The sequence below is a fragment of the Tigriopus californicus genome, chromosome 8, assembly GCF_007210705.1.
Source record: "Tigriopus californicus strain San Diego chromosome 8, Tcal_SD_v2.1, whole genome shotgun sequence".
Taxonomy (NCBI): domain Eukaryota; kingdom Metazoa; phylum Arthropoda; class Copepoda; order Harpacticoida; family Harpacticidae; genus Tigriopus; species Tigriopus californicus.
Genome location: NC_081447.1, coordinates 1,594,890 through 1,606,121, shown reverse-complemented (window position 1 = coordinate 1,606,121; position 11,232 = coordinate 1,594,890). Strand labels below are relative to the sequence as shown.

The following is an 11,232-nucleotide window of genomic DNA, read 5'->3' as shown; positions in this document are numbered from 1 at the left end:
ACGACAAATGTGCGAACCCTGGGGACTTTGATGCCAGGATCACTTTCTGGGCTTGCACAGGACCTTCGGGGAGTGAGAGTGAGAAAAAAGGCCGGGACGAGCATTCCAATTTCTGGAACACCTCCAGGCCGAGATGCACTTGCACATTACAGCATTGTTGGCTTGCATGATAAACGATGTTTAATTTGAATGGGAGAGCAGCACATTTGGCCCACCCCAAATCCTCTGCTTGTGTCTACGTATGCGGTGTGATGTGTGAGAAGGATGTCTTTTGCCCTAAAGCTCTTGAATCTGAAAGAACTCGTGACAGAACGTGAAAAAGGCTCATAGAAAAGTGAGGCTTTCATGAAAAGCGGTTTCACTCCGCAATTCTAGGAAAGACAACACAATGAATAGTCCAAATTTTTGCCCGCCAGTGAAACCCTAGTAACTCATTACAAGCCCCTCACTCATTTCCCTCTTGTCGTCAAAGATTTCAATCACGAAAACTTTGACATGAGCAAAAGTCTCATAAGTAACTTCTTCGGACTGGCAAAAATGGAACTTGGGAAAAGTTTCTTCCCCCTAATTGGACGTGCCACGAAAATAACATTGAGTTACATCATGTTTTCTACCAGGATATTCGTGTTGGAGGATATTTATGAAGGTGAGGTTTACTTAAGCGCTTCCTTTTTTGTTAATAAACTTGCAGCTTCATCGACTCACGCCGAATTCAAAATGTCTGGAAAAACAATCAGATAGTTCCAAAGCATAACTTCATTACTATATATATACACTATAACCTCTTAAGTCTTGAAAAGAGTTTTGAAAAGAAATGAACTTCGCAGTCAACTTGAAGTGAGGGGAAGCTGAACGGGAGAGTAAACATTGTTAACTCAAGGCCATTCATGGATGGATGTGCTTGCTTGCGCGTTCGAGTGTAGATGTATTTTTGTATTTTTTTGTCAGCATCCCTCTGTTTCCAATCGCTCGAAACGTCGCTCAAAAAATATGAACGAGCAAAAGTGTACTATGGTAGGTAGGGTCGTGTGGAACATCAAACCAGAGATGGTCCAGTTTACTTTATGAAGGAAGTTCAAAGAGGTTGGCTTCGGATTAAGTGAGATCAAAAATTGAGACAAAAAAGCACCTTGGCCTTTAAGGTGTCCTAGGAGCAAGATCTGGGAGCTTTGGATTCTGAAGTTGAACCAGGGGATCCTCGTCAATTACATCCTTGTTTCCTCGGGTTTCTCAAGTAATTAGTTGCTACGTTATGATCGTGCAATGCATACTAGATAACAATTGCTGGGGGATTGCTCTCGGCCCATTGGGTTCTGAAATAAGGTTAAGAGCTTCCAGGAATCGACCTGAAAAGCGTTTTTCTTCTCGAAGCTCGGTCCAATTTTTTTAGCTTCAAACTCAGGCCTTTTGTTACGATTTGTTTCCCAAACCTTCTACCCTGTGGTCAAATTGAAAGATATGTTCCACAATGAGCGAGGCGCATTTGATGTTTGTCGACCTTTGCAGGTTTTGTCCCACTTTTTCACACGACGAAGTGGTCCCGAAAAAAATGGAACATACATCTAAGCACTAGACAACACTACGACTTGACAATTGCTTGACCTACAGATTTTTTTTTCCAATACATATATCACCATGACGTTAAAACAGACATTTGTAGCGATTCATTCACCGCCTCCGGATATCGGAATTATTTGATAAATGTATTTATTGCCATGCAATAAACAAAATCAGTTGACCAAAAAGTTGGGGTCATTCTGCGAGTTTTGGACCACTCCTGAGTTGGCTCGGCTTTAGCATCCGATCACAAAAGGTCACCGTTTGAATCTGTGGACAAGGAGTTGAAATACATGAGTTCAGACAATGCTGATGACAATGATGTGAATCTTGACTTGGCCATATCCATTGATACGTGTTATGTGTTCCACATATTCATTCTCCCAGACCCTGCTTTGACTCCCCAGGGAGGCAGTCGGAGGTATGTTGCATTGAATTGTGTGTTTTTATATGGGCCTTCTCCTCCTTGTTTTTTGGTCGGCAAAAGGTCGAAATATGCCAACTTGTCTGCAAGCCATGACAGCATGGGTCATTAGCTGCATGTTCCAGTTAATCTTGGAATGATCAATGATCTCAAATGAAACAATCCATTTATCCTTCTCCCATTTGACGTGTCGACCTTCGTGCCCTTCTCCTTCTCTCTCTTCCTCTCATGCAGTTCAGTGTTCCGAGAAGGCTCAAGAAAACTGGATTTCCCCCATCAATTCCGTGCTGCAAGTCTTCTGGATACTAGAAATGGGGAGGAAAGTAACCTGTCGATAATTGCGACGACTTCCTTGAGCCTGGAAAGTTCATGCAACATACTTTTCTGCCCGATCAAAGTAACTCCGTACTAGAGAAACATTGTCCATTATCCAATTGTATATTTGCCCTTCATATTACGAGCATGTCGACAACGTGACTAGAATCCCAAACGCGAGTCGCATAATCCCGTTTTCGCACTGCTTCTCAACTCTATCTCTCACAGCGAGTAAGTGAGCGAGTGAGTGTACCAACGTACTTTGAGCTTACTTACCCCACATACGACCAGTTCTATTCATACACAAATCCTTGATCGCGATGCTTCCGTTTCTTTGCTCCTTGGGTAAATATTTGCCCCGTCCCATCTGACGCACTCTAGCCTTGGGCATTAAGAGGAGGATTCAAACTAAATTCCCTCTCCACATACAAACGAAATTCGCAATAGGAAAAAAGAACGGCCGCCTACGATAAAATTACGCCTTGGTATTTCGAATTTCTCCTCCACAAAACAACCCGTCTAAGATCAACTCGATCGGGCACATGGGAAATAACATCGCCCGAGGGCGATTGGCACGCCATCTCTTGGGTCGATCGATCAGCGTCTCTCCCTCTTGTTGTTTGCGATCGCAAGCTCTCCAAGAACGTAAGCGGCGTTTGAACGCGCAAACTACCGGTGGGTATTGCCAGTCCGAAGTCCAAGCGAGAGGAAGCGACGCAAGGAGAGCGAGGGCTGTTTTACGCAAAACAATCCTACTACTCCTCGGTTCCGACGCTTTTTCTTTCGTTTTAGGCTCACAAAATGATAGCAAACACTTTGGAAAGAGGTTAGTCTCAGCTCTGGTGCTGACGCGATCACAAGCAGAATCGTCCGTTCTGTCCCCGAACTTGTGGGAACATTGCCGAAAAAGCACGTGTTTCATAAACATTGATTGAACTGATTCGAACCTGACTGGAAAGAGACAGCAAGTGGTCACGGGTTCGACAACTGGCCACGGCTACCACTACTATCTGGAGAAATCGGAGAGATTGTTGCTTCTCATCCCGAATTTGGAGACTAGTTGTTCACTGGAGATCCCTTCCCACACACTCCTTGCGAGTATAAAAAAAAAACTTTTAAAGAGATTATCAATCTGAACATTCTTGTGCAATCTCAAAACATGATCGATATCAGAGCTCGAATCATGGAGGTGGTCGAGCCCAAGCCTCTCATCCTCCCCTCCATGACCATCAGCAACACAACCAAAACGCCCTATTCAGATGCCACACAGGTAAGCCAGAAGCAAATACCCATAGGAAGCCCGTCAAGTTGTTTTGCGTCTCGTCTCGTCTGTGAGACAATCAGCCAGCTAGCCAGCCAGCCAGCCAGCCAGTCAGCTTCTAAATATGCCTTCAAAGCTCCCCCTTCATATGGCTTTAATAGAGGCTCACGCCACCTTTTCGGATTCGGAAAGGCGTTTGCGTAGATTCCTCGTCGCCTTCACGCCAAGCTCCCTCTGGCGTAGTGAACGGGAACTCGTACGAGTAGAGTAGAGTCTGAACAAATCCGACCGAGTAGAGTCTGTTTACGAAAAAAGTGTTCGTGAATGTACAAGAAGTGCGTTTTTGTGCGACGTGCTTGGCGTTCTTTTGGATCAGAGCATGGTGTGCTTGCACTGCTCGTACTAACGTACTGCCCTCATAGAACATCATTTGCGCAGATCCAAGCAAAGATACACTATTCCCTACATTAACATACTTCGGCATTTGTATTCCAATGAGAGAGGGCAAGTTTGTCATTTTTTTTCCTTCAAATGAAACTTCTGAGTTGCTCTTCTGCACTTGATAGCGGCAACGTGTTTTCCCGATTATTTGAGGGTTTCAAATTAAATATTACTCTATTCGTGACAGAAATGATACCCAAACCTCGTCGGTCCATAGTAATGACGGAGTATTTTGTTTAAACACGCTCTGTTTATTAGATCGCAGTCTTGAAGTCTGAATTCAGGTCAGATAAATAGCTGCGTGCTGTACCGTACATCCGCACTGGCCGTACAGCAGAGATCGCAGTCTTGAAGTCTGAATTCAGGTCAGATAAATAGCTGCGAAAAAAGTTGCTGCTGGGGGTTTCTTCTGCTTTTTCTTCCTCATCCTCAATTTTCTGCCCTCCTCGCTATATAATGATGAAAGCACGTTGTTGAAGGACTTCATTGATTCAAAACACTTGGAAAAAGTCAAATCTTTTTCCTCCGATCATCGATCTCAAATGAACCGATCTGGGGCAATTTGTATAATTTTCAGTCTCTCTAAAGCTGACTAATACAGTTTCATTAGGCGTGTATCTTCAATTCAAAGTTCAAACACAAGTGTTTTATTGCTATAAAATTTACTCAGACATGAAGTGGAGGGCTGACTAACTCTGTATTGTTTGACTTTAACCTAGCGATTGCATCAATATTGCACATGAACCTCTTAAGATATCATCATCTTTTTGGGTCAAAGAGCAACAAGCTTATCTCCGCATCAGCAATGAACACTTCCGCTATCTTCATAAACATTGCTGAATATCATCCCAGAACAAAACAACAACAAAAAAAGTAGAAGCAATGCTATGAATGTGAAGAATGCCAAAACTTTTGGAACCCTTCTCCACTATATTTTGTGGTCGGTGAATGTTTGTCCCGCGTTTACGAACATAAATATTGAACCACCTTTGATTCCAACCCGCCACAACCTCAGACCAGATGATAATTAATGAATTCTTCAGTTTCGTCGTGTTCGTGTATGCGTTGTCTTCTTTGGCCTTCCCCAAGCTGGCAGTACAAAGCAAGTCAGTGTGTCTGTGAAAAAAGACCCTGAAGTCTTGTGAACATTTCTCAAGATCTCATGATGATTGTGTCTCTGGGTGGCTTGAACATTTCCACTTTTTGAGACTGTCTTGTTATGACTTCAGGTCTATTTTCCTGATATTTTGTTCTTGCCCTCTCTCTCCGTCTGTTCCTTCTATGGCTAGATCTTCCAGACAACATTTAGGGAAGAAAAATCTTGTCGGTAATGGATCTGAATCCAATCCATACTCGTATTAAAGCCCTGATTGTCTCTAGGGACCACTCTCAAATGGGAAGAGAATGTGCAGATATGGAGGAGTAGAAAATTCCTGAAAATTAATTTGTTGTCACTCCTGTCAGAGCGTGATTTCAATCTCGTCGGGTGGCCCATCTGCCAAATTTGTGCATTTCTATGCTCTGAGATTTCAATCTCCTCCATGCACCTTCTTAATTCCAACCACAGACTCGAATTCATGCAAAATCACCCACAAGAAACAATCCTAGGCTCGCTCGAAATTAGCCGATTAGGATTCTCGACGGACCAAATCTCTTTGACCAACTCTGACACTTCCAAAGTTGAAGAAGTGCTCATTGAACCTGGTCGCGGTGATGAACCCGAACTATCGGTGAAGGATTTGTTTACGTCTATGGGGCCATCGCGGGTATCTGTCTGAATGAGAAAATTAATTTAGCTGAGCAAGGCATGAATGTGACTGACTGACTGACTGACTGACTGACAGACGGACGGACGGACGGACTGAGTGGTGGGGTGAGCCCCGATTTTGGCCCAAGACTCACGGCTTTACTGGATCTCTCCTTCTTGTCTCGAGGATGTCATTGGACTTGACCGATTTGAAAATGCACTTTTTGGGGTTCACTGCCATTTAGCCAAGCGTGATGGCCAATGAATCTCTCTCTCTCTCTCTCTCCCTAGTTCGCATTGTGAAAAGCTACCAAGACGAGCTCGAGGCTTCTCAGGTTGGCGAGGAATGCATTTCGTCTTCCTACACTTTACCACCGGCTCAAAAAAATCATTCACGTGATAGAAAAGCGACACAATAGGGCACCAATTTTTGGATGAGTGCATTCACTCATGCACGTACAACTCCGTGTCCGTCGAACTTGGAATTGGAGTTGTCCTCAGTTCACCAAGGTTGCTCAAGCGTGCTAGGGACTATTTCTTCTAGTACAATAAGTAAGGGGCGGGACTGGAGATATATTTTTATGCGCGCAGAGATCTGATTCTAATAATTAAGTGCAAATGAAGCCAAACCGCAGAAAGCAATTATGAAAATTAGGCAAACGTCAAGGTGTTCTGTTGTCGTTGACTAATGTTTTTTTGTGGTATTTCTTTCAAAGGGCAGTCTTCCTAGAGTAATTGAAGTTCTCGTATTAATGAATACCCCTAGACTTTAAAAATCTACATAGAAACATGGAATTTATCCTTATGATCAATGCACTTTCTTCTCTTCAGTCATGCAAATTTGGTTTTGGGTTTCCAAATATAGAAAATATATCAAATTGGAATCTCCAAGACGCGACAGTATTGTACTGAAAGGGTACCAACCGAATGAAAATCGTTCAAAACTTTGGTCATTGCCATTGGAGAAACTCCACCTCTGTCCGTCCATGGACGACAAACGACCCAACGGCTGCACGAACAGATGCCAGCTGCTCGACGGCGGTCGGAAGTTCCTCTCGGGGTTAGTCCTTTGTGAACCAGAGTGCCCAAGAATCTAGCCCCCATGCTCGCTTTTTGTCAACAGGTCAAAAATGAAAAACCAGGGGCTTTCGAGTGCCCTAGTTTCGATTTGTTTGATTATGAGGTAGAAAATGTTCCAATCCAGGGTTGATTGTTTGGCATGTGTTGTCAGAAGGTTGCGTGATTGGGACCGAGCCATTAATTTGTCTCTCCTTTATTTTCCCGCAAGTTCGGTGCAGGGTAAGTGAGAAGCCCCCAGATAATTACAACAAGAAAAATAAGCTCGCCAATTCATCGTATCTCGGGTATGACAGATGGGGGTCTGCAATTGAAACTCAGAATACATCTACGGCAGTCATTTCGCCTAGGAAATGAATGAGCCGTTTTGAAGAGACTGGGGTCGGTCACAATGGCGACGGAAAGTTTCCCGGTCGCCATGGAATGACTTGACTAATGAGAGGGGTGAAATCGGTGAAATGGATTGAATGGGGGGAGTGAAGAAACACATTTGCCAAACAATTCTTGTTGTCTTGTGCAATGAATAGTCGGACGAGTTTCTCTTGGGTTCTTGTTTCCAAGAGAGCGATTTCCCTGAACCGTGTCTGAAACAGTAAGGTCTCGGCAAGTTGAAAAGCCGAGTCATCGATAAATGCTATGGCGTGCAACGGCAACGGCTTCTAGTTTGGCCTCGATCTATCTCAATGTTAGAGCCTCTTATCAATTGGGATATTAAAAGCTTAGGTTCGAAATTGTGATGCAACCTCGGTATCTCGGGTAAATGGATTAGTTCGGGAAAGTCTCGTGAGATCCGATGTACAGGAAGTGATTGATCTCCTGGCCGAATTTCAAATGAACATGACGGCATTTGTCTGGACGGGGAGCTCGTAGAGCTGGTAGAGAAACAATTCTTCATCGAGAAATGTCACTTGCTCATGACACGCTTTAAGTCAGGCCATCTTTAGTTCAATACGCACATACATTAATTGTAAAGTACGTAGGCAGTGCATTCGCTTGGTCTTTCCCAGATGAGTAGTTATCATCTCTTGGTGTTCCAATCATGAAGTGCACATGATTTTGATGACTTTCTCGTTTCCTCTCTTGCAGACGAAGAAGCATCCGCCCAATCACATTAAACGCCCCATGAATGCATTCATGGTCTGGTCTCAGATGGAGCGAAGGAAAATTATCGAGGTCACTCCAGACAAGCACAATGCCGAGATTTCCAAGGAGTTGGGCCGACGATGGAAGCTCTTAACGGCCGAGGCCAGACAGCCTTTCATCGATGAAGCCGACAGATTGAGACTCCTGCATCAGAAAGAGTATCCCGATTACAAGTACAAGCCAAAGAAGAAGCCCAAAGGCCAGACTGAACACGGTCTTGGGCAGGTCAACGAGAAGTCAAGAAACCTCAAACGCAGGTACCGCAGACAGAGGAAAGAAGTGAATGAAAAGTCAGCTATCGAATTCTTGACCCACGAGGGGGATGACGCACCCTCCCCGCCCGCTCTGCCCTTGTCAGTGACCCAATTGAACGCTCGGGTCCCCACCAGTCCCGGTTGTCCCAGCCCGGAATCCGCCGATGGGGGATTCTACGAGATGAGTCCCAATGCCTCTCCTGGAGACCGCGGTCTCGCCACGCCACCCGTGCAAGCCAATTTTGATGATCTAGTCGACCAAAGAACCACCAGCTGCACCTACAATGAGGAAGAGCTCAATGAACTGGGACTGAACTCGATGGACACGGGACCGGCCAGTTTGACCAAGGCTGAGATTTCGGTGGCCATCGATGACCTCGAACCAACCATTTGGTCTGGCTTGTTTGACATCGCGATCGAACCCATTCAACCATCACCTTGCACCCTCCTTACACCCACCCAGTCTCCGGACCGTCGCGAGACTCAGCATCAACAACATCAGCCTCAACAAGTCAATCCTCACCACCAACAGCCACAACAGCAAGGCCAATCACTATTGCAGCAATCACTTCATTGCGGAGGGGATTTCTACCTGGATGACGACGACACGTGTGTCATGTTCCGGCACCTCACGGCCTCCCACAGTAACAACCTCAACTCCCATCTTGGTGAACCTGATATTGACCTCAGCGACGTGGACTCGTCTTTGGCCTCCCTGATCAATTCTGAATAGTGACGGGCACCGAAAGCACACCATAACATACACATACACACAATATACCAGTTTCTGGTCATGTTTCTTTTTCTATGAAAACTAGAGTAGACATTCATATTTTTAGTCCCTGTCTTTTTAGTTTTCTGCCCCTCTCTCGTGTTTAAAAAACACTTGCGATGTGAATACAAAGATAATTCATACATACCTTCGGCTTGCTTTAAGAATCCAATACCGTTCCCTTGAATCAAAATATCGTATTTTATATCAGCTTTATATCTTTTATCACGCCTGCATCAAAAAAAAGCACAGGCTCGAAATTTGAACTGCTCATAACACCACAACAACCAACAACCAACCATGCACACACACTCACTCAATTGATGAAATGTCAATATCCAAAATGAACCCGGAACCTCTAAGTGTTTAAAGATTTTAAAAGAAAACCACCTTGAACTGCAATGAATGAAGAATATCCACCTCAATAACGAAGATGAACTACCCTGTTGACACTTTCAGATAATTTTATTGATACAATACCGATGAGATGAGCGTCAAATTCAAGCTATCGTTGTGTAGTAATGCGTAGAAGAGAAGCTCATGATATTATTACTTACAGTACATACCACAAATCGAGTGTAAGTAAGTAAGGGTGAATCACATATTCTTTTTCTATAAATAATTATCAATATTTTTCTCACACATGTAAAACAGCCCCGAGTGAAAGCCCCTCCAGTCTTTTTGATGAAAGCACAATATTATTTTTTCGAGTCTAGTTTTTTGCCATGTGTGTGAGAGTTCCTTTCTACCTGAAAATGTTGCTTCAATTATTATTATCATCATCATCATCATCATCATCATAAACAACATTGTCCTCATTACTCTGATTGGCATTACTCTAAACCAGTTCAAAGAAAGACAAGCCACTTTATTTTTTGCTACAAACTCGAATCTGGCATTATGACCCCATCCCATCCCTACATTCTCTATGTCTAAGGTTTCTACCTGATTGGACACACGTGATTATTGTTGGGTTTCAAATCACTCTACACTCTCCGACAACACCAACTTTTACACCTCTTTATATTGATACCAATGCGAAGTTATTTTGTTGATGATATTATTATTATACCACTATTATAACTGCTTAAGTTTCTTTGAAATATATTTGTGGTTATTTCTTACTTGTCTGCCTCTTCTTTAAAGCCAAAGAACAAACTTAACCCTAAGATGGTTCATTAAACCAAAAGCATGGTCAGTGAAAGAAAAGACAGAGAGCTTTGTTAAGGGCCACTGTTCTTGGTTCTCAATTTTTAAACCTTGCGCATAGTATCCGTGTGAATGCAGTTATCACAGGAGCCAAAGGACCGTCTGCTCACCGTTTCTGTTTCGTGGTCGTTTGTTCACAACCAATCTGCGACAATCTCGTCCTCTCAAATGAATAGATGAATTCGTAACGGCTGTCAAAACCATCATCAACCGATCCATAGTCAACCACATCAAGATAGGCGAGTCCGTTTTCGAGCTCGAACATTCAAGGCTGTTTTGAATTGCCCAACGATCGAGCCGAGCATACATAATTCAACCATCCAAAGTTGCAGTATGCATTTTGGGGGAAGCGAGCAGACTAATATGAACTTCTGTGCGAACTGACAATGACCTAACAAGCACACTTTGCTCAATCTATCGAATGACGGCTGCAATAATCAACGACTCGGGATTTGTAAGACAATTTGATTGATGCTCTTCGTTGTGCAAAATCCTACTTTCCATACTTGAAGTCGAACTTGCGGTTGAATCATCCATTTGAAACGAGAGCTCTGAGCTCTAAATGGGGTAATCTCGTCTTGTCGAACCGAGAATTGGGCTTCCCAGGCTAAAGACAATGGAAAATAAGATACAAGCAAATAACAACTAGTGTCAAATATCAAGTCTGAAACATTTACTGTCCATGTTTTTGGTTTGATGGCCGATTAAGATTAGATGCAACGAGAAAGTGGGCTTTGATTTCAACCTCAAGTCACAATGGATGAACATGATTCCATTCGAAAACGAGAAGACCTCTATTTCTGTTTTGAAGCGGCAGGGGCAAGTTTTAAAAGTAAAATAAAAACTTGCGGTTGACCAAAGCTGCATGCAGACAACAATCGCTTTTAAGAGAGCGTGTCTACCCTCCTGCCACGGTCAGAGACCAAAGAAAAAAGTTCTAGGGTGACAAACTTAAATGCATTTTCACTGTCATGACCACGACGTCCCTGGTTTTTGACGACGACGACCACCACCACCACCAACACCACTGGT

The 11,232-nt window shown here is 43.6% G+C and overlaps 1 protein-coding gene across 4 annotated transcripts; it reads left to right on the top strand.

Annotated features, from left to right (window-relative positions):
- Positions 1–2,987: 2,987 nt before the first annotated feature.
- LOC131885157 (transcription factor SOX-7-like) lies at positions 2,988–10,115 on the top strand. 4 transcript variants are annotated; one of them, XM_059233094.1, is made up of 2 exons: positions 2,988–3,566; positions 7,909–10,115. In XM_059233094.1, exons 1-2 carry the CDS (start codon positions 3,456–3,458, stop codon positions 8,950–8,952), a joined length of 1,155 nt encoding a protein of 384 aa, XP_059089077.1. In that variant the 5' UTR covers positions 2,988–3,455; the 3' UTR covers positions 8,953–10,115. The 4 variants fall into 4 exon arrangements, with proteins under 4 accessions (XP_059089077.1, XP_059089079.1, XP_059089078.1 ...); XM_059233096.1 differs by lacking the exon at positions 2,988–3,566 and adding an exon at positions 7,022–7,044; XM_059233095.1 differs by lacking the exon at positions 2,988–3,566 and adding an exon at positions 7,053–7,109.
- The last annotated feature ends 1,117 nt before the right edge of the window (positions 10,116–11,232 follow it).